The following is a 23,398-nucleotide window of genomic DNA, read 5'->3' on the forward strand; positions in this document are numbered from 1 at the left end:
TTTTATTTCTAAGATGCAAACATCAACCCTTAAATACCTACTCCCGATAAAGCTTAAATTTTTCTACTATGGCACAATTTCTCTAAGTCAGTTCTCAAGATTAAAGTAAGGATAAATATTAATTTAACTCTTACATAATACTTTAACCTATTCCACTTAAAATAGAGCTAATTCACCAAGGGAACAGCAGGATTGTTCTAGTTATTCATTTAACCTTCTTTCCTGGTAAAGGGAAAGGGCCTGAGAATACTACATAATTAGTGGTGGTTAATAGAAGACAGGAATGTGATAAAACTTAGTAAGTTGAAAAAAACCCTCCAAATACATAAAAATAATTTTATTCAAAGATAAGATTTTAATCCACAAAACTATTTAAATAATGGCAGTAGGAAAAACTTGTAACATGGGGGTAAAAGCTGCCCCTGATTCGAATGAGAACTTCTTCCTTGATAGACCAGTAGCTACTTGACAGGCCAGTATATTAGTGAGTTTATAAGTTACTAAACTATGAGCCACTCTGTGAAAGGGAGAAGTACACAGGAATGACTACATAGGGATGGGGGGAGGATTCTGAGGTCATGGAACTTGATTGTGGTGATGGTTAATAAATGTGTTTCTCAAAACTTGAAGAGCTACAACTATCAAGGGTAAATTTCACAAATATATACATTATACAGCAGTCCCCTCATCTGTGGTTTCATTTTCTGAGGTTTCCATTATCTGTAGTTAAACAAAGATCCAAAAATATTAAACAAAAAAATTCCCTCCAAAAAATCCCTATGTTAAATAACTTTTATCATAGTATACTGTTGTAATTATTGCATTTTATTAGTAGTTATTACTGTTAATCTCCTACTGTGCTTAGTTTATAGATTAAATTTTATCATTTTGTATGTATGTACAAGAAAGAACAGTTCATATAGGACATAGAACTACATATGGCTTAAGGCATCCACATTTGTGGGGTCTTGGAATGTATACCCACTGATAAAAGGAATTAACATACTTCCAAAAAATAGGGAAACAATTATAGGGAAAAAGTTACATTTCCTATTAAAGTAAAAAAAAGTTAAAAAGTCCTATGAAAGATTTCCCTTCTTGAGTTCAAATGTCAGAAAATGTTAGCATTTTCAAAAGAGTGAAAGATAAGGTAAAATGCTGGATTTTAAGAAAGATTAGCTAATCCTGAGATAAAAGATCACTAACAATCAAATGCCTACGCACATTCTCCTCACTTTCTCTAAATTCATAATTTTAGTTTAGTTTTTAAAAACTGTTAAAAAGACAGCTATAACTAAAACTAGGAAATAAATCATAACATGATACTTAAGCACTACAAAAACTACTTAAACTATATGCTTTGATGAGAATCCTAAAGTTCCAGAAGGATGAGGGGTTTTTATTTTCCCCAACAGACCTATGAGTCTTGCTTGAGAAGTAGGATCTTCTTTCTCCCTCCCAGGAAACCTTACCCTTCCAACTCTGAAATAACATGCTGCATTCATTAAGCCAGACTTGATGCTAAGTGCTCTCCCTTCACAAGTCAGAGCAAGTCAGCCCTGATGAGGAATCTGAAGCAGAGAAGTGAGAAGGAAAGGAGGCTCCAAGCAGGCAGCAGCACAACCCATTCAGCCACCCCTGACTCAGAAAGTCAGGATTGGAGTGTCAGAAAGTCAGTGTCTGGCACAGCCAAATGGTTAAGTTATGTCACATATCAGAGTGCCTGGTTTAAGTTTCAGCTCAGCTCCCAATTCTAGCTTCCTACTAATGCACAGCCTGGCTTGAATAGTCCAGCCCACCAGGGCAGGATTCCTGTGGACTTCAGGGCTGCAGTTTCTTCTCTTGGTCTACAACTCTAATCTCAGGAAGAAGGTCCTCTGTCATCCATGCTCAAACCCAACCACTCCTAAACCTTTTGGCTATAGAACACTTTTACACTTTTTAAATATTCCTAAGGAATCCAATGACCTTTTATTCACGTTAGCTACAGTCCATCAACATGCACTGCACCAGAAATTAACTTACTTTTATAGAGGGAGAAAAAACTGTATTTTTCACCCTTACAAAAAAACAAAAACAAAAACAGTGCCAAGGGTAGTACTGCTTTACATTTTTGCAGAACCCTTTCAGGTCAGGCTCAGTGACAGTCTGGCACCCACTGTAGCCAGAGTGTGCAGCCTGGGGATCCCCACAGCACACTCTTGAGAAGATAAAAAGAGGTGAATAATTTTTAATGAATACGCTGCAAATGACTTTGACTTTGTGGATTCCAAAGGCCTGGAGGATCCCGGAGCCCTGGGCCACTTTTGGTTCTGAAATGTACTGTTCTAGCAACTCTCTTACACCTGTTCCTCTGTCTGCTGGATCAATCCATGCTATAACCTGAATTTCAGCCTCTCTCTCTCTTGGCTCCTCACCACTACCACCAAATGTATCATCTTCCCTAACCTAAACAACAAAGCAAAAACTTTCCTACTTACACTACCTTCTCCTCCTCCTTTCCTGTCACTCCATGAAAAATTAGTTCTAACTGCCTCTATGGCCCTACCAGCCCTCTTTTGTATTTACCAAGGTAATACACAGATATATTCTTATTTTTCTTTCAAAAATTCAAACAATATAGATAAATGACTATCTGCAATCTCACTCTCCTCCCTAAAGATAATTACTATTACTCCTAGAAAAACTTTGAAGTTAGTTTTTAGGCTAAATATAATCAGACTGAACTTTTAAGTTTCTTGTAATTTGTTATTTAAAAATTCTGACAGGGGTCAACACTGTGGTGCAGCAGGTTAAAGCCCCAGCCTGTGGTGCCAGCATCCCATAATAGGCGCTGGTTCGAGTACTGGCTGCTCCACTTCCAATTCAGTCCTCTGCTGATGTGCCTGGGAAAGCAGCAGAGGATGGCCCAAGTGCTTGGGCCCTGCACCCACGTGGGAGAACCAGAGGAAGCTCCTGGTTCCTGGCTTCAAATTGGCTCAGCTCTGGCTGTTGTAGCCATTTGGGGAGTGAACCAGTGGATTTAAGACTTCTTTCTCTCTCTGTGTCTCTACCTCTCTCTGTCACTTTGTCTTTCAAATAAATAAAATAAAATCTTTAAAAGAAAAATTCAGACAAAGGGGCTCACATTCTTTTGGTGACCTAAATTATAGATCAAAAGATAAATGCTGCCAATTATGAAATAAAATGAATCAATGGTATTCTACAAAGTGATTACTAAACTAATATTCAAACCACATTTTGAGCCAGTACCAGTATCCCATATGGGCTCCTGTTCAAGTCCCAGCTGCTCCATTTCCGATCCAGCTCCCTGTTGGATGTGTCTGGGAAAGCAGAAGATGGCCCAAGTGCTTGGGCCCCTGCACCCATGTGGGAGACCCAGAAGAAGCTCCTGGTTTCAGTCTGGCTCAGCCTGGCTGTTGCTGCCATTTGGAGAGTAAACCAGAAGATGGAAGACCCCTGCCCCTGCCCCTACCTCTTTGTAACTCCGCCTTTCAAATACATACATGTATCTTTAAAAAATATATTGATTTCATGGCAATACAATATAAATAAGACATAATAATGAGATTTATGATGATGCCTTGTTTATAAATCCTCTGCATTTCATTACCTAAATTGTAGATGAATGCTGGTTATATTTACATCATCATGGCTTACAATAGTGTGGTTAGGGTTTATGAAACATTTTCACATATATTATTTATCTAATATTTCATAACCATATGAGGTTAATGAGACTATCATCAACTTTCTTTTATATAAGAAAATTTTCTAGCGGCCAGCATTGTGTTGTAGCGGGTAAAGTTGCCATCTGTGATGCTGGCATCCTATTTGGGTGCCAGTTCATAACCGGCCACTCCACTTCTGATCCAACTCCCTGCTAATGGCCTGGGAAAAGCAGAAAATGGCCCAAATATTTGGGCTCTTGCCACCCACAGCTTCAACCTAGCCCAGCCCTGGCCACTGCAACCATCTGGGATAAATCAATGGATGGAAGAGCTCTGTGTGTGTGTCTCTCTGTGTCTCACTTTCTCTCTCTTTCACATAAATAAATCCTTAAAAACAACAACAACAACAAAAAAAAAGGTGTCCTAAGAGAAAAAAAATTACTTGCTCAAAAATTGAACAGATAGAAAACATACACCCAAAAACCACAAGGTAAAATTTATATATTTTAATTCAAATCAAATCCCACTCTTATATGTTGAACAGTAGGTATATACATAATTCAAATTGAATGTAAAGAGGGATAAATTATTTTTGCTTATTTGTTATACAAGATAATGCCTCAGGAAGCCTGTGAAGGTAATCTGGCTGTGACACCAACCCCAGTGACGGCCAGGATTGATTAGATTGATCTGGCTGGCTAGACAGATGTCCCCTTCCCTGCTCAATGCTCCATGTGCGTCACCCCAGAAGCTGCACGCTTGGTAGAAGAGGATGCCCTTCCCCATTAGAGGAGGAGGACCGGTAGCTGTACTCCCATGCTAGAACCTCCAAACAAGCACTCAAGGAACTCTGCATCTTACTTAAAAAAAAAACCAAACAGCTGAAGGTTACTAAAACCTATAACAATATGTAGATGCACTATTAAAATTAAACATATGGGGCCAGTGCTGTGGCGCAGTAGGTTAAGCCGCCATCAGCAGCGCCAGCATCCCATATGGGTGCCAGTTTGAGTTCTGGCTACTTTACTTCAGATCCAGGCCCCTGCTAATACACATAGGAAAGCAGCGGAGGATGGCCCAAATTTTTGGGCCCCTGTACCCATGTGGGAGACCTAGAAACAACTCATGGTTCCTGGATTCATCGTGGCCCAGCTCCGGCTGCTGTGGCCATTTAGGAGTGAACCAGGAGATAGAAGATTGATCTCTAATTTTGAATTATAAATAAATAAATATTTTTTAAAAATTAGAAATATAATTTATTTAGTTAGGTATTACCACTAACACCACTAATACCAGGATGAAGTAGGGGCCGATGCTGTGGTGTAGTGGGTAAAGCCGCTGCCTGCAGTGCCAGCCTCCCATATGGGCATCAGTTCGAGTCCCAGCTGCTCCACTTCCCATCCAGCTCTCTGCTATGACCTGGGAAATCAGTACAAAATGGCTCAAGTGCTTGGGCCCCTGCACCCGTGTAGGAGACCCAGAAGAAGCTCCTGGCTCCTGGCTTTGGATCGGCGCAGCTGTGGTCGTTGCGGCCAATTCGGAAGTGAACCAGTGGATGCAAGACCTCTCTCTCTCTCTCTGCCTCTATTTCTCTCTCTGTGTAACGCCTTCAAATAAATAAATAAATCTTAAAAAAAAAAAAAAAAAGGATGAAGTAACTGCTACTTAAGAGAAGACCACACACATATGTTGCCCTGGTATTTCAATGTGATCCTTGAAATGCCTGCTAGAACACATGGAGTCACATGAAAAATTCTTAAATTTCACAATCAGAATTTTGAATGAAGTCATTTAAATTATTAAAAAAATAAGCCTGGCTATGAAAAGAACAAAGCATTAAATTCATTCTTTTTTTTTGCATTTTAGTTTTTAACAGATACAGTGGGATTTGCAGATACAATGCTAAGAACATAATGATATTCCCTTCTTCACTCCCTCCTTCCTCTTTTAATTTTTAAGATAACATATTTTAAATTTACTTTATGTTAAAAGGCTTAATACTTCACTGATTAAGAAGTTTAACAGGTAAAAGGCAAAAATTCCCTCCTTCATTCTGCTGTAACCCTGTTTCTAAGTCTGTTTTTTCCTCCACTAAGGTATCTGTCTCCATAAGAGTACAGCCTATTTAAGTGATGTTTGCATCAGGACACACAAGATTGGATTACAGGAAAAACAAACCTAAGTTCTTATTTAGGGCCCTGGGTCTAAGCTAACTTAATTCCACAAATAACACAAGAAAAATGTTAGAACTATAATTAAGCTATTCTTTGTAACACATCTTGACATACAAACACAAACAAGATAACTGACTTTACTTCACATTTTATTTTTCCTAAATAAGGATGACATATAGCTATTTTCAATACATGCTTATCAGAAGACCAAGAACCTACAGAGACATAATTCAATTCCCAACAGGAGTAAATACGCCTAAACAGGATTACAAAGCTGCTTTTCTAATAAATATCCAAGCATTTCTCTTACCTCTGTTTCTGTACACTGTGAATATCCCAATTTACCTGTAATAAAAATAGAAAAAGTTACTTTCAAAGGATTTTAGGTTTTTTTATCACTGATAAAAATATTTGAACCACCAGATGGAAGATCTCTCTGACTTTCAAATAATAGATCTTTGAAAAATAAGAGAATGATATTTATTCAAAAATAGATAACATTTATATTGTATACTAGAAAATTTAATTTCCCCAGGTGACAATTCTAAAACTTCATTGTCCTACATTCAAATGTACATTTAACTCTATACCTTTCCCTCCTCCAAACACTAGCCTCTCCCCACCCTAATACTCCCACACTTAGCCCAAAATGGTTGCTCTCAGTCTTGTGATTTAAAACAAATTTCGTTATTTATCTGAGAATAAGAGAGGTTGTGCAAGGGTAGAGGCCAGTCAGGAATATCCCATCTGCTGGTTCACTCCCCAGATGCCCGCAGTAAGGTGAAGCCTGGAGCCAGAAACTCAACCAAGGTCTCTATATGAATGGTAGGAACCTAATTACTTGAGCCATCACTGCTGCCTCTCAGGTCTACATTAGCAGGAAGCCGCAGTCACGAGATGGAGAAGGGTTATCAAACCCAGGTATTCCAACATAGGGCAAGGGTGTTTTAGCTGGTGCACCTTAACCACTAGGTTAAATGCCACTCCTTATGATTTTTGTTTAAAGCTTTGCTTTATTTATTTGAAAGACAGAGTTAGAGAGAGAGGTAGAAACAGTCAGAAGTCTTCCATCCGCTGGTTCACTCCCCAGATGGCCGCAGCTGAGCTGATCCGAAACCAGGAGCAAGGAGCTTGTTCTGAGTCTCCCACATGGGTGCTTGGGCCCAAGGCCTTGGGCCATCCTCTGCTGCTTTTCCAGGCACATTAGCAAAGAGCTGGATTGGAAGTGGAAGCCAGGACTCAAACCAGCACCCATATGGGATGCCAGTGCTGCAAGCCAGGGCTTTAACCCACTGCACCACAGTTCCCTCCTTGTGATTTTTTTTTTATGCTTAACTAGAATTTATACACATATCTATAATGTCACCACCAAAATATGATAAAATAATGGCTTCTGTAGGCCTCCCAATTCTTAAAATGAAAACAAAATTGAAACCCAATTTCTCATCACCTAATGTGAAACATCAACTAAAATTGAGATTAAAAAAGTAAGAAAATTAACACACTGTGGCGCAGTGTGTTAAAGCCCCAGCCTGCAATGCCAGCATCCCATATGGGGACCAGTTTGTGTCCCAACTGCTCCACTTCTGATCCAGCTCCCTGCTAATGTGCTTGGGAAAGCAGCAGAGGATGGCCCAAGTACTTGGCCCCTGCACCCACATGGGAGATATGGAAGAAGCTCCTGGCTCCTGGCTTCAGCTGGCCCAGTCCCGGGCATTGTGGCCATCTGGGGAGTGAACCAGCAGATGGAAGACCTCTCTGTCTACCTCTCTAACTCTGCCTTTCAAATAAATAAAATAAACCTTTAAAATAGAAGAAATTTTGATTTCTGTGAATTAAAAGATATATAAGCAATAAAGACCATACAGATACATAGAAGTTAATATTTGTATATAAATATGACTTAAATATAGTTATATAAAATATGTATTATGTGGTGATAAACTTATTTCATTTTAATATAAAGATTCAAGTTATTAATGCTTTTGGTAAATTAATTCATTATAGAAATGTTAATTCATTTAACTTGGGAAAACACTGTTAGACAGGCACCATTCAAAGAAGGTCCCAACCTGCCTCTCTGCAAACATTTCCTGAATGAGCATCTCTTTCTACTCCATATGGAAGAGATGGAGGGAGGGATGATGGAAAGTTACTAAGACAAACTACAACAGAGAGCAACTCCTTAGGAGTACATGTATTGTGTCTTCAATCTGCTTAAGGTAAAGAGAACTGAAAGAAAAAATTTACAATTTTACGTAGGATTATTGTTGGTAGTAGTGCTGGTGAGGCACACCTGCCACTCGGAATCATGATTTACACCATGAGAGAAGGAATACACAAACCTAACATGTGGGAAGGAGAGGAAGAGCCCTGTGCTGGTGAACTGGAATTTATTACACAACTACAAGAAATCATACATTTTCTTGTTCTGCCCACCAAGAGCAGGAGACCCCAAGTTGTAAAGGTATACCTAAGTCTATTCTCCTTCAGTGGCATCGGGACACCTTAGGAAACAGGCTGGCTTCAGGACTGGGACAGGGGAATTATAAACCTTAAATATCCTTTTATACCAGAAAATAATGAAGTATTTAAAGAATGATAGAGTGATTTATCAAAAGGGCACAAGAGTGATCTCTTATAAACTTGAAAATGCTTTTCTATAAGAACACAAAAATGTGGGGTGGGGTGGGGTGTTTGGCCTGGTTGAAATTCCACATCCCACGTTGAAGTACCTGGGTTCAATTCCCAGCTCCAGCTCCTAACTCTACCCACCTGCCAACTGACTCCTAACTGGCTCCTAATTCTAGCCACTGAGACAGCAGTGATGGTTCAGGTAACCATCACTTAATACTCGTATGAGAAACTTGAATTAAGTTCCCACCTCCTGGCTTCAGTTCAACCCAGCCTCAACTACTGTGGGCATTTGAAGAGTGAACCAGCAGAAGCGAGTTCAGTGTCTCTCTCCCTTCTTCCCTGTCTCCCTCTTTCCATTTTTTAAATTTAAAAAGAAAAAAATAGGTCTGCCTGTCAGAGTGTACAACTGATCTTTGTTATCTAATTTCAACTGGTGAATAACAAAAATATGCAAAGGTCACGGGTACAACAAACCTGAAAACCTATACACTTCACCATCCAAATCCTTGCGTGGATGCCAACCCAGGAATCAGAAAATCCCCATCACATGACATCAGAGCTTGAAGGAACCTCAGAAGTTATCTTGCCCAATTCATTCATTTTAGAGATGAGTAATCCAAGAGCCTGGGAGTCAAATGACTGGCACATGATAGCAGAGTCCTGGTTTCTTGCCATGCATGCTGGTGTGCCTTCCTTAGATGACTCCTCCGTTCTCTCTTCCAGGCAGAGGGTCAGGGGAGGGAAACGCAGGGGAGCTGCCCCTAGTTGTATCATTTCTGGGGCAATGCATTCTGTGATATAACAACACTTTCCTAAATTGGAAACTGCCAATTTAGCACTAGGGACTTTTATTTGACAACCTTAAAGTCATCATTATGGAGTTGGTCACCTCTGTTCTATGGAACGACACCTAAGGTATCCCTCTAAAAATCTACAAATCCTGTAACTTTTACCTTCTACAGTTTCAGAAACCTAAACTGACAGTGGGCCTTACCAAGGCTTCACATTATTAAATTTAAACTAACAACTTTATTAGATTGAATTAAATTAGAAGGGTGGATTCATTACGTCATGATGTAAAATAATAGTATTTAAAAATATTTCAACATATCATAAAAGGAAAAAGGGTGTTTTGTACAAGAAGCTCAGTGTTTCTCAAAAGGAATGGGCATTTCAACAATGCCGTGAGAATCATCACTATATTTCAAATACTCTTTTCTAATTCATTCCGAAAGATCTCATCGCTCTTTGAGATTTACAAGATGGCGCGGCAAGCAGGTAAAGCCACTGCCTGTAGTGCTGGCATCTCATGAGGGCATGGGTTCAAGTCCCAGATGCTCCATTTCAGATGTAGCTCTCTGCTATGGCCTGGGAAAGCACTAGAAGATGGCCCAAGTCCTTGGACCCCTGAACCTGCATGGGAGACCCAGAAGTAGTCAGGAGCCAGGAGCTTCGAATCTGCGCAGCTCCAGCCATTGGGGAGTAAGTCAATCTCTCTTCTCTCTCTGCCTCTCCTTCTCTTTGTAACTCTGACTTTCAAATAAATAAATAAATCTTAAAAAATTTTAAAAAATAAAAATGGGTAATAGATCTAAGCAGGTATTTCTCAAAAAAAGGCATACAAATAGACAAAATGTACATGAAAAAGTCTTCATCATTAATCATCAGAAAAATGTAAATCAAAACAATGAGATATTACCACTTATCAATTATACAAAAGATGTGGAGCAGCCATTTACCCTAGCAGGTAAGACACCCACATCCCACATAGGAGAGCCCTGGTTCAATTCTGACTCTGATTCCCATCAACGCACATCCTGGAAGGCAGCATGCAAAGACTCAAGTTACTGGGTTTCTGACATCTCATGGAAGACCTAGACCGCATTCCCACCTCCTGGCTCCAGCCCTGGCAGTTGTGGGCATTTCAGGAGTGAACCAGCAGATGGGCGCTCACTTTCTCTCTCTTCCTCTCTCCTTGCCTTCCCTTCCCCAACAAATTTTAAGAAGAGAACTTATGCTTTAAAAAAAAAAAAAAAGATATCAAGTTCAGGAGAGAATGTGGACAAAAGTGAACACTTCCACGCTGCTGGTGGAAATGCAAATTAGTGTAGCCATTGTGGAAAATAGTATGGAGGTGCCTCAAAAACCTAAAAACAGAACCACCATATGATCCAAAAATCTCACTATTGAGTATATATCCAAGAGAAATGAAATCTCTCAGAAACACATCTGCACTGCCATGTTTATTGCAGCAATATTCAGAATAGCCAGGAATGGAAACAACCCAAATGTCTGCCCATTAATGAGTGGATAAAGAAAATGTTCACAAAGGAATACTATTCAGCCACTAAAAGGATAAAATTTTATCATTTCCAACAACACAGATAGAACTGGAGGTCATTTTATTAAATGAAATAAGTCAAACACAGGGACCAGCACTGTGGCACAGTAGGTTAAACTGCTACCTGCAACACTACCATCACATATCAGAGTGCTAGTTCACATTTTGGCTATTCCACTTCTGATTCCAGCTCCCTGACAATACATCTGTAAAAACAATGGAAGATGGCCCAAGACTTCGACCCCTGCCACTCACGTGGGAGACCCAGATGGAGTTCTAGGCTCCGGGCTTCAGCCTGGCCAAGCCCTAGCATACTTTGGCGAATAAATGAGCAGATAGAATATCACTCTCTTCTCTCTATAACTCTGAATTTTTTTTTTAATTTGAAAGGCAGAGTTACAGAGAGAGAGGTAGAGACAGAGAGAGATATCTTCCATCCACTGGTTCACTCCCCAGATGGCCGCAATGGCCGGAGCTGTGCCGATCCAAAGCCAGGAGCCAGGAGCCTCCTCCAGGTCTCCCATGCGGGTGCAGGGGCCCAAGGACTTGGGCCATCTTCTACTGCTATCCCAGGCTATAGCATAGAGCTAGATTGGAAGAGGAGCAGCTGGGACTAGAACCGGTGCCCAAACGGGATGCCTGTGCTTCAGGCCAGGGCTTTAACCAGCTGCACCACAGTGCCGGCCCCAACTCTGGCTTTCAAATAAATAATAATAAAAAAAAAATCAGAGAAGGGAAAGGTTATTTAACAGATACTAAGTTAGAGTTAGATAAGAGTGAGTTCTGATGTTCTATTACATAGTAGGACTACAGATAAGGTATTATAGGGATGGGCATTTGGTCCACCAGTTAAGACCCCTCACACCATACTGGAGTGCCTGCGTTCAAGTCCTGGCTCCACACCTGATTCCAGTTTCATGCTAATATACACCCTCAGATACAACAGGTAACTGCTGAAGTGCTTGGGTCTCTACTACTCTAGTGGAAAACCAGACTGAATTCCAGGCTCCTGGCTCAGCCCTGTTTTAGACATTTGGGAAGTGAACTTGAGAACAGAAGATATTTCTCTCTCTCTCTCTTTCTCTCTCTCTCTCTCTGTTTCAAATAAGTCAGCAAATAAAGTACTATGTATTTTTCTTTAAACAAAAAAAAACAAACAAAGATTAATTTTATTTATTTGAAAGGCAGAGTTACAGAGAAAGAGACCTTCCACCTTCTGGTTCATTCCCCAAATGGCCACAATGGCTGGGACTGGGCTAGGCCAAAGACAGGAGCCTCTTCTGGGTTACCCATGTGGTATAGGAACCCAAGGACTTGGGCCATCTTCCGCTGCTTTCCCAGGCACATTAACAGGGAACTGAATCAGAAGTAGAGCAGCCAGAACACAAACTGGTGTCCATATGGGATGCCAGAGCAGCAGGCAGCAGCTTAACCTGATTCGCTGTAATTCAGGCCCCTATATTTTCCTTAAGGAAAAAAAAACTTAGAGCAGGCTTTTGGCACAGGAGTTAAGACACTCCTTATGATGCCTGTATTGCATATCAGAGTGCCTGGTTCAAGTTCCAGTTACTCCTACTTCTTATCTGGTTTCCTGTTAATGAGCACCCTGGAAGGCAGCAGATAACTACAAGTATTTGAATACCTGCCACTCATATGGGAGACCCAAACTGAGTTCTAGGTTCCTGGCTTCAGCCTGGTCCAACCCTGGTTGTTACGGGTATCTGGGGAGTGAATCACCAAATGGAAGATTTCTCTCTGCCTTTAAATGAAGTGAAAAAGACATAAGTATACAGAACAAAAAATTTAATCTGCAATTCCATAGATATTAAAAAAACTAGAAAAAAAGGACCTAATGTTTTCAACATACAGAAATAGTAAAGCTAGAAAAGACACATGTTTACCCCCAGACATTATACAATGTATATACCTATCAAATATCTCACGATATCTCACAAAAATGTACAATTTTTATGTGTCATACTTAACTTTTTTAAAGATTTACTTTATTTGAAAAGCAGAGTGATAAATTTGTCGTCATAGTTTCATATTCTTTTTTTTTTTTTTTAAGATTTATTTATCCATTGGAAAGTGTGTTACAGAGAGAGAAGAGTCTTCCATCTGCTGGTTCATGTCCCAGGTGGCCACAACAGCCAGGACTGGGCCAGGCTAAAGTCAAGAGCCAGGAATTCCACCTAGGTCTTCCATGTGTATGGTAGGAACCCAAGTACTTTGGCCCTTAACTCCTGCCCCTCAGGGTATGCAATGGCAGGAAGTTGTATCAGAAGAGTAGTAGCCAAGGCATGAACCAGCATTCCAATTTGGGATGTGGATGCCCAAGGCGTGGCTTAACCCACTGTGCTACAATGGTTGCTCCTGAAATTATTTTAAATTTTTAAAAAGTGGGGGTTCTGCATTGTGGCTTAGTGGGTAAAGCCATCAGCTCGAACACCAGTATCCCATATGGGCACAGGTTCATGTCCCAGCTGTTCCACTTCCAATCCAGCTCCCTGATATCACACTGAGAAAAGCAAATGACCCAAGTCCTTGGGCCTTTGCCACACATATGAGAGATTCAGATGAAGCTCCTGGCTTCAGCATGGCCCAGCTCTGACTGTTGGAGCCACTTGGGGAATGAACCAGCAGATGGAAGATCTGTCTCAGTCTTTTTCTGTCTCCCTTGCTCTTTGTAACTGCCTTTCAAATAAATATTTAAGAAAAAATAAAGTTGGGAGCATGAAACTATGAAATTCATTAGCTAAAACCCATTTCCCCAACAAAATCAACTTTGCCACATTACTTTTAAAGATTTACTTATTTATTCCAAAGACATGGTAACAGAATCAGATCATCCACCTGCCGGTTCACTTCCCCAATGGGTGCAAGAGCAAGGGCTGGGCCAGGCTGGTCAGGAACCAGGAACTTCATCTGCATCTCCCACATCGGTGGCATGAACCCAAATACTCTGGCCATCTTCTGCTGCTTTCCCAGGAGCATTAGCAGGGAGCTGGATGGGAAGCAGGACAGCCAGGACTCAAACCTGCACTCTGATATGGGATACAAGCATCTCAAGCAGCAGCATGACCCTCTGTACCATAATGCCAAGCACTCACGTTCCATTTTTAATGGAAAAAAGAGCATGCTATACATGTAACACCAAAAAACAGCCATATGAAGGGTACTTTTATTTTGGCTGTGAGATTATCAAACCCTCCTTTATGACACAAAGTCATATCATAGATGCTTAAAGAGCAATAGGAATTTTTAATTTAGATATGGGGAAAAACTGGTAAATGAGAGGTCTCCAAAAAAGTTCAGGGAAATGTGCATTATAAAAATGCTATGCATGGGGCTGGCGCCATGGCTCACTTGGCTAATCCTCTGCCTGCAGTGCCCACACCCCGGGTTCTAGTCCCGGTTAGGGCGCTGGGTTCTAGTCCCGGTTGCTCCTCTTCTAGCCCAGCTCTCTGCCATGGCCCAGGAGGGCAGTGGAGGATGGCCCCACGTGGAAGACCAGGAGGATGCACCCAGCTCCTGGCTTCGGATTGGCACAGCGCCAGCCGTAGCAGCCATGAGGGGAGTGAACCAACAGAAGGAAGACCTTTCTCTCTGTCTATAACTCTAACTTTGCCTGTCAAAAAAAAAAAAATGCTATGCATGGATTTCAAAACTTTTTACAACAAAAAAAATGGATTTTGAAATTGTGTTTTCCACAGATTTTTTTTTAAGTACCGTTGTACTTGTTAACCAAGCAAAGGTCACTCATTGCAAGAATGTGATAAATATTAACCCTATTACTGTTTACTTATCTCTCAGGAGATAATTGAAAAAGATTCTTCTCAGGGCAACGCCCTGGCCTGAAGCACCAGCATCCCATGTGGGCACCTGTTCTATCCCCAGCTGCTCCACTTCCAATCCAGCTCTCTGCTATGGCCTGGGAAAGCAGTAGAAGATGGTCCAAGTCCTTGGGCCCCTGCACCCGCATGGGAGACCGGGAGGAGGCTCCTGGCTCCTAGCTTTGGATTGGCGCAGCTCCGACCATTGTGGCTATCTGGGGAGTGAACCAACAAACAGAAGACCTCTCTCTCTCTCTCTCTGCCTCTCTTCTCTGTGTAACTCTGACTTTCAAGTAAATAAATAAATCTTTAAAAAAAAAAAAAAAAAAAGAATCTTCTCTTCCAAACCTGAAAAGCTATAAAGAATGCTTGGCCTCTTAAATATCCAGGTGTAATTTAACAAACCTTCACCCATTTCTTTTTTTTTTTTTTTTTTTTTTTTTTTTTTTTTTTTTTTTGACAGGCAGAGTGGACAGTGAGAGAGAGAGACAGAGAGAAAGGTCTTCCTTTTGCCGTTGGTTCACCCTCCAATGGCCGCCGCTGCAGCCAGCGCACCGCGCTGATCCGATGGCAGGAGCCAGGAGCCAGGTGCTTTTCCTGGTCTCCCATGGGGTGCAGGGCCCAAGCACCTGGGCCATCCTCCACTGCACTCCCTGGCCATAGCAGAGAGCTGGCCTGGAAGAGGGGCAACCGGGACAGAATCCGGCGCCCCGACCGGGACTAGAACCCGGTGTGCCGGCGCCGCAAGGTGGAGGATTAGCCTATTGAGCCACGGCGCCGGCCAAACCTTCACCCATTTCAAAAGCACTACCCAACTTCTTTAAGTTCCAGCAGTCTCCTACATGTAAGCATGACTGAATTTCATAAATCTATTAAGCTCTTTGGAACTCAGGGGGCTCATAAGGGTGGTTAGAGTCCTCATCTTTCCCTATTTTCACTCTCACTTTCACTGCCTTCCTTCCCTGTCCTCTTCATAGTATAGTGATCATCTTGTATAGTCCATGCATGCCCCTAGGGACCTTATTAATAACTCTCAAGTACTCCTTCCAGAATCAACAACACTCTTTCTATCAATGATTCTGTTAATACAGTTTTTCTCATCTCCTTACACTGAACAACTCTAGTTGAAAACTTCATTTAGATACTTCGACAATTGTCTTTACAAGAATCCCAACCTAAAGGGAAATACTATGATTGGCCAGAAAATGAATTAAAAGACAAAAGGCATCCGAACTCCCCTGGACATTTCTAAAACACATGCCATCCAAACCAATGCCCAAATGCTCTTTTAAACTCTAAAAAATAAACTACTATTGAAATATCTCATTAATACTTATAATTAATCCTCACTTGTGTTATATACATCAAACACACTATATGCTGATCTGAAGCCCATACCTGAAAAGCACTGGGGTACTACAGTAAGGAGACAAGAACTGAGACCAGCTGCCCAGAATGCTGACATAGCCCAGCTGTCTTAGTCTCTCCTAGCTTAATAGGAGGACAAATAGGAATCAACAGGTGCCAAAGTGAAGCAAGGGGTCAGCACTTACAGGGAATGTTAAGGAATACTAAAAGTAAATTTTGCTAAGTATCTCTTGGGTTTACTGTACATTGCTCATGACCAATAATGGTAGGCCAAAGGAAAAAAAGAGATAATTGTTTGTTTTTAAGCTTTGCAGCCACTTAAAAACATAAAAGAATCCCCTGAATCATCAATGTATACAATTCATTTAATTGTATTTTACAGGTTGCTGAGCATAAGCTTCCCACTTTAGCCAGGTAAAGAAATGTAGAGGGGCTGGCACTGTGGCTCAGTGGATTAAGCCACCATCTGCAGCATCAGCATCCCATATAGGTGCCGGTTCAAGTCCCAGCTGTTCTACTTCCAATCCAGCTTCCTGCTAAAGTGCCTGGGAAAACAGCAAATGATGGCCCAAGTTCTTGGGTCTCTGCACCCATATGGGAGACCTGAATGAAGCTCCTGGCTTTGGCCTGGCCTAGCCCTAGCTGTTACAGCCATCTGGGGAATGAACCAGCAGATGAAAGGTCTGTCTCTCCCTCTCTCTGTAACTCTGCCTTTCAAATAAATAACTATTACAAAAAAAAAAAAAAAAAAAAGGGCAATCGGTCAAAACTAACAACAATGGTCACACACTAACTTCTCTGGTAGCCTACAAAACTCTCCACAATCCATCATAATCTCTTCTAAAATGCAAACAGAATGTACACGATAGCAAGAGTACCTACATCTCTGACTTGTTCAACCTCAAGTTCATTTTATGGTCCTCCAAACCCATGTTAATTACTGTTTTACAATTTATCCATCTTGAATCAGAGAACTTTGAAATAATCATCCTCTTATAAAGAGTCAGAATGGCTCAGTAAAAACACACTTGTACAGTCTGAGAGCTCACAAAATACCCCACATACAGGTCCTCATTTATCACCACAGTTAAAGAAGGGCTGGATAGGGGCGGGTATGTGGCACTGCTTGGGACATCCATGTCCCATACAGGAGTGTCAGTTCAAGTCCTGGCTGCTCCAGTTCCCATGCAACTTCCTACCTTCCTACTAATGCATCCTGGGAGGCAGCAGGTGATTGATTGTTCAAGCACATGAGTCCCTGCCATCCACATGGAAGGCCAGGATGCAGTTCCTAGATCCTGGCTTTGGCCTGGTCCAGCCTCTGGCTATTGGGATTATCTGGGGAATGAACCAGCAAATGGAAGATCTCTTTCTTTCTTCTTTTCCTTCTTACTCTCTATCATTCTGCCTTTCAAGTAAATAAATCCAGAAAGAAAAAAAAGTAAGGAGGGCTGGATAAATTTTACTTCCATTTCACAGATAAAGAAAATAGGAGCCAGCACTGTGGTGCAGTGGGTTAATCCTCTGCCTGAAGTGCTGGCATCCCATATGGGCGCCAGTTCTAGTCCCAGCTGCTCCATTTCTGATCCAGCTCTCTGCTATGGCCTGGAAAACAGTAGAAGATGGCCCAAATCCTTGGGCCCCTGAGAACATGTGAGAGACCTGGAGGAAGCTCCTGGCTCCTGGCCTCGGATCGGCGCAGCTCTGACAGCTGCAGCCATTTGGGGAGTGAAAGGTCTTCCCTTTCTGTCTCCTTTCCCTCTCACTGTCTGTAACTCTGCCTCTCAAATAAATAAATAAAATCTTTAAAAAAAGAAAAGAAAAAAAAGTTTAAAATAGAAAAGTTAAATCCCTTGTTTGAGTTTATAACTACAAGAAATGTCAAAGTAAGAATCAAACCTTATCTTCTGCAGCTAGTTCTCATATTCTTTCCAGGTTACTATGTGACATTAAACAGTGAATTTACAACCGTCTGAAAGAGCAAAGGAACTGGAAGGAATCAACATGACTCCATAGGAAAAATATTTTTCAGGTCAGTGTAATCTCCAACAAGTATAAGTCATTATCTTCCCACCGAAACCTGCCCCTCCTGCCTTCCCTATCAAGTAGGCACCTAGACAGTCTGAGAACCTTTGAAGACTCCTTCATCTTTTCACACCCACACACATCAAAAACTATTTCCTAAATCACTTTTTAAAGTCTCCAGTTGTTTTTTTTTTTTTAAGATTTATTTTTCATTTACTTGAAAGGCAGAGTTACAGAGAAAGGAAAAGAGACAGAGCAACAGAGAGAACTTCCATCTACTGGTTCACTCCCCAACTGGCTGCAATGGCTGGGGCTGGGCTGAAGCCAGGAGCTTCTTGTGGGTCTCTCACATGGGTCCAGGAGCACAAGCAGTTGTGCCACCTTCTGCTGCTTTCCCAGGTGCATTAGCAGGGAGCTGGATCGGAAGTGAAGCAGCGGATCTGGAACTGGTGCCCATATCAGATGCCAGCATCGCAGGCGGAGGCTTAACCTGCTGTGCCACAATACCAGGCCCCATAAATCACTCTAATCTGCCTCTTTCTCTCCATTCCTACTGCCCTAGTTCAGCCCTCTATTCTCTCCAGGCAGTAATACCCCTAACTGGCTTAGCAAGTTAAAGGCTACTAAGATCTAAAGATAGTGTGTGGTGCCCACTGTGTTGACCTTCAGTTTTGCCCAATTCAATACATCTTCCACAAAGCCTGCAGGGTCATCCTTCTATAAAGGGTAATCTACTTCCAACATTTGCTGCTGAAAATGTGTATCTGGCTCCCAGTACTCTTTATAGCCTATAAATAGAAACTCAACAGTCGCACAAATTCCTTCATAACCCGATCCCAGCTAACATGCCTTTCTAGCATGTCTCACTCTCCACCACTCCCACACACATCCTATGCTCCAGGCACAGTGAACGCCCACTGTAGAGGAGACAAACAGGTTTAATCTCCCGTGCCAACTTCAAATAATTGGTAGGGACTACCTGAAGCATCCTGTTGATACTCTGAGTCTGTTTATAAACTCAGCAGCAAGAATGTGATGACTGATCAACAGTGTATGCTTGTTATTGGCAAGTGGGTGGCATTTATCATCCATCTTCTAAGTAGAATTATGATGCCTTTTACATTTTTATATCTCTTCTGCCTTACAAGGCCTTCCTTTCATCCCACTTCTTATTCCTTAAGACCCCCAGAAACTACATTTCCTCTGTGAAACTTACCTATTGTCAACAGGCAAAGTCAGTCACTCCGTTATCTAGGCTCTCATTTTCTAAACATATCTCTACTGCTCTGAAACTATTACACTGTATCACAACTGTTTATGCATCTATGAGCTCCCTGAAGGTATGGATGCACTTTATATCTCTTTGTATCTTCAACATCTAGCACAGTGCACCCAGAAGGCATGTATCTATTAGTAAATTGAATAAAATAAAATCATTTAACAAGGATTCTGCTAACATAATATGTTCACTAGAAATCTAAGAGGATATGGCTACACTTAGGACCAGGTATCTATGGTAACTCTTAGTGGCATCCTCACTACCCATCAATTATACATACCCCAACCTACGTATTTCTCTCTCAGAAGTACAAGACAGCAGCTGGCGCCGCAGCTCAATAGGCTAATCCTCTGCCTTGCAGCGTTGGCACACTGGGTTCTAGTCCCGGTCGGGGCACCAGATTCTGTCCAGTTGCCCCCCTTCCAGGCCAGCTCTCTGCTATGGCCCAGGAGTGCAGTGGAGGATGGCCCAAGTCCTTGGGCCCTGCACCCACATGGGAGATCAGGAGAAGCACCTGGCTCCTGGCTTCGGATCAGTGCGATGTGCCAGCCGCAGCGCGGCAGCCATTGGAGGGTGAACCAACGGCAAAGGAAGACCTTTCTCTCTGTCTGTCTCACTGTCCACTCTGCCTGTCAAAAAAAAAAAAATTTTTTTTTTTAATTTAAAAAAAGAAGTACAAGACAGCAAAGGAATTTGGCTCCTGATTGGAAGTGGAAGAGAAAGTGGAACATATGAGGGGGAAAAGATAATACATCAATTTTTCAAATAATGCATTAGTACCAACAATATAAAAAGACCTGAGTGTCACAGTTTTCAAAAGCTAAATAATAGCAGGTCCTGTTATAATCAGGAATATAACTCCTCCAGACACCTGACACAATTTTCTAGCTTTATTTCTAATTGACAAATCATATGTTTAGGGGTACAAAATTGTGTTTTCATACATATATACATTGTGGAATGATCAAATCAGAATAATAAGCATATCCATCACCTTAAGTATTTATAAATTCTTTGTGGTAAGAACATTTAAAACTTTCTCTCTTTTAGCAATTCTGAAATATACACTATTAACAGTAATCTAAATTTACATAAATGCCCTAGATTGGTTATAATTTTAAAAGTTTGTGGGGCTGGCACTGTGGCGTAGCAGGTGAGGCTGCCGTCTGCAGTGCCAGTGTCCCATACAGGCGTTGGTTCAAGTCCGGGCTGCTCCACTGCCATCCAGCTCTCTGCTATGGCCTGGGAAAGCAGTAGAAGATAACCCAATTGCTTGGGCCCCTGTACCCGAGTGGGAGACCCAGAAGAAGCTCCTGGCTCCTGGCCTCAGATTGGCGCAGCTCCGGCCATTGCGGCAATCTGGGGAGTGGAACAGTGGATGGGAGACCTCTCTCTCTCTCTCTCTCTGCCTCTGCCTCTCTGTGGCTCTGCCTTCCAAATAAATAAATGAATCTTTAAAAAAAAGAAAAAGTTTGTGAGGTACAATCAATCACTTTGGAAAACTTGTGGCAATAAGCTAGAAACTGCACTTTTAGGTAAATATATATTCAACACAGATGCTACATTTGTTCACCAAAAGACTTGTTCAATAATGTTCACAGATGTCTCATCATCCTGGCTTGTCTTCAACAAAAATCCTGTTAGATCAGTTTAGCCAAAATCTTCCTTCCTCTGATGTTTCCATCCACCTTAATGTGGCGATCTATTATCTACTGAAATGGTCATAAATAAAATCAGTCATAAATAAAATGGTTATAATAAATTAATTGTAGGGGCTGGCACTGTGGCTTAGTGGGTAAAGCTGCCGCCTGCAGTGCCAGCATCCCATATGGGCACCAGTTCGAGTCCCGGCTGCTCCACTTCCAATCCAGCTCTCTGCTATGGCCTGGGAAAGCAGAAGAAGATGGCCCAAGTCCTTGGGCCCCTGCACCCGCATGGGAGACCTGGAGGAAGCTTCTGGCTCTTGGCTTTGGATCGGCACAGCTCCGGCTGTTGCAGTCATTTGGGGAGTGAAGCAGCAGATGGATGGAAGACCTCTCTCTGCTTCTACCTCTGTAACTCTGCCTTTCAAATAATAAATAAATAAATTTTTTTTTAAAAAAAAGTTGAAAGTTGGGGCCAGCGCTATAGTGCAACAGATTAAACCATGGCCTCCAGCACCAGCATCCCACAAAGGATATAGTCTTGGCTGCTCTACTTTCAATCCAGCAACTTGTTAATATGCCTGGGAAAGCAGCAGAAGATGGCCCAAATCCTTGGGCCCCTGCACATGGGTGGCTCCTGGCTTCAGCCGGGCCCAGACTTGGTCGTTGTGACCACTTGGGAAGTGAACCAGCAGATGGAAGATCTCTCTTTCTCTCTGTTCTCTCCCTCTCTCTTTCTGTAACTCTGCCTTTCAAATAAGTATTTTCCAAAAAAGTTTAAAGTAAAATTATAAAAATTAATATATAAACATTAATCAAAGGACATGGATATGAATCCATATAATCATAATAAATTATTTAAATTTGTATTCATCTAATAATATAGACTCACTATATAAGCAAAAAATAACAAACTAATCCATAGGTCAAAGAAGTCACAAAACAGCAAAGATATTTGAATTCAATAAAAATGGGCCGGCGCCGCGGCTCAATAGGCTAATCCTCCACCTAGCGGCACCGGCATACCGGGTTCTAGTCCCAGTCGGGGCACCGGATTCTGTCCCGGTTGCCCCTCTTCCAGGCCAGCTCTCTGCTGTGGCCCGGGAAGGCAGTGGATAATGGCCCAAGTGCTTGGGCCCTGTACCCCATGGGACCAGGAGAAGCACCTGGCTCCTGGCTTCGGATCAGCACGGTGTGCCAGCCACAGCGCGCCAGCTGTGGCGGCCATTGGAGGGTGAACCAACGGCAAAAGGAAGACCTTTCTCTCTGTCTCTCTCTCTCTCTCTCTCACTGTCCACTCTGCCTGTCAAAAAAAAAAAAAAAAGTGATATATGAAAGCATCTTTCATCAAAACCACACCATTAACAAGCCACAGTTTAAGATATCTATAATACATGTAACAGGAAAATGGCTCATACAGATATGTAAAAATCAAAGCCTATAAAAAACATTCAGGAACCAAGACAGGCATTGCAGCTTGACAGGTTAAACCACTACTTAGGACATCTGCATCCCATTTGGGAGTGCCTGTTTGGAATCCTGGCTACTTTGTGCTTCCTGCTAATACATTTATGATGTAGCACATGATGGCCCAAATACTTAAGTTCCTGTCAGGAGAGCTAGACGGAGTTCCTGGCTCCAGGCTGTTGTGAGCATTTAGGGAGTGAACCACCAGATAGAAGATGGATTGCTCTCTCAATTTGTCTGTGTTTGTGTGCGTGTGTTTGTCTCCCAGACACTCTGCCTTTCAAATAAACAAAAAAATTTTGTACAAAATTTACAACAGTAGATTAAAGGTTACTAAAAGTTGGGAAGAGGAGGAAATGGGCAGGTATTGCCTAATGAGTAGTTTCTGTTTAGGGTGATGAAAAATTCTGGAAACAGATAGTGGTGATGTAATTAAAATTGCAACTTTTAAACCCCCCCCAAAAAAATAGAAAAATAACCAAATGACTTAAACAGAAATTTCCAAAAGAGATACTGGCATGGCCAATAAACATATGAAAAGGTACTCAACATGATTAGGCATGAAATAAATGCAATTTAAAACCACATTGAGAGGGCCTAGCACTGTGGCTCAGCGGGTTAAAAGCCCCAGCCTACGGTGCCAGCTGATATGGGCACTGATTTGAGTCCTGGCTGCTCCACTTCTTATCCAGCTCCCTGTTGATGGTCTGGGAAAGCAGTGGAAGATGGCCCAAGTTCTTGGGCTCCTGCACCTGCACTGGAGACCCCGAAGAAGCTTCTGGCTCCTGGCTTTGGATTGGCTCAGTTCTGGCCATTATGACCATTTGGGGAGTGAACCAGTGGATAGAAGACCTCTTACTTTCTCATTCTTTCTTTTTCTTTCTCTCTCTCTCTCTCTCTCAAATAAATAAAATAAATCTTAACTATTACATACTCATCAGAATGAGTTACGTACTCATT

The 23,398-nt window shown here is 41.8% G+C and overlaps 1 protein-coding gene across 6 annotated transcripts in view; it reads right to left on the minus strand.

Moving 5' to 3' along the window:
• The window catches only part of SPIRE1 (spire type actin nucleation factor 1), a 204,887-nt gene that overhangs the window by 168,803 nt on the left and 12,686 nt on the right, over positions 1-23,398 (minus strand). For all 6 annotated transcript variants that reach the window (XM_017343990.4, XM_017343991.3, XM_008261008.4 and 3 more), the window contains exon 2: positions 6,156-6,190. In XM_017343990.4, coding sequence (XP_017199479.2) covers positions 6,156-6,190 — 35 coding nt within the window. The remainder of the gene's footprint in view (positions 1-6,155; positions 6,191-23,398) is intronic.

This window comes from Oryctolagus cuniculus, chromosome 10, assembly GCF_051225735.1.
Source record: "Oryctolagus cuniculus isolate XC-2025 breed Fujian yellow rabbit chromosome 10, ASM5122573v1, whole genome shotgun sequence".
NCBI lineage: Eukaryota > Metazoa > Chordata > Mammalia > Lagomorpha > Leporidae > Oryctolagus > Oryctolagus cuniculus.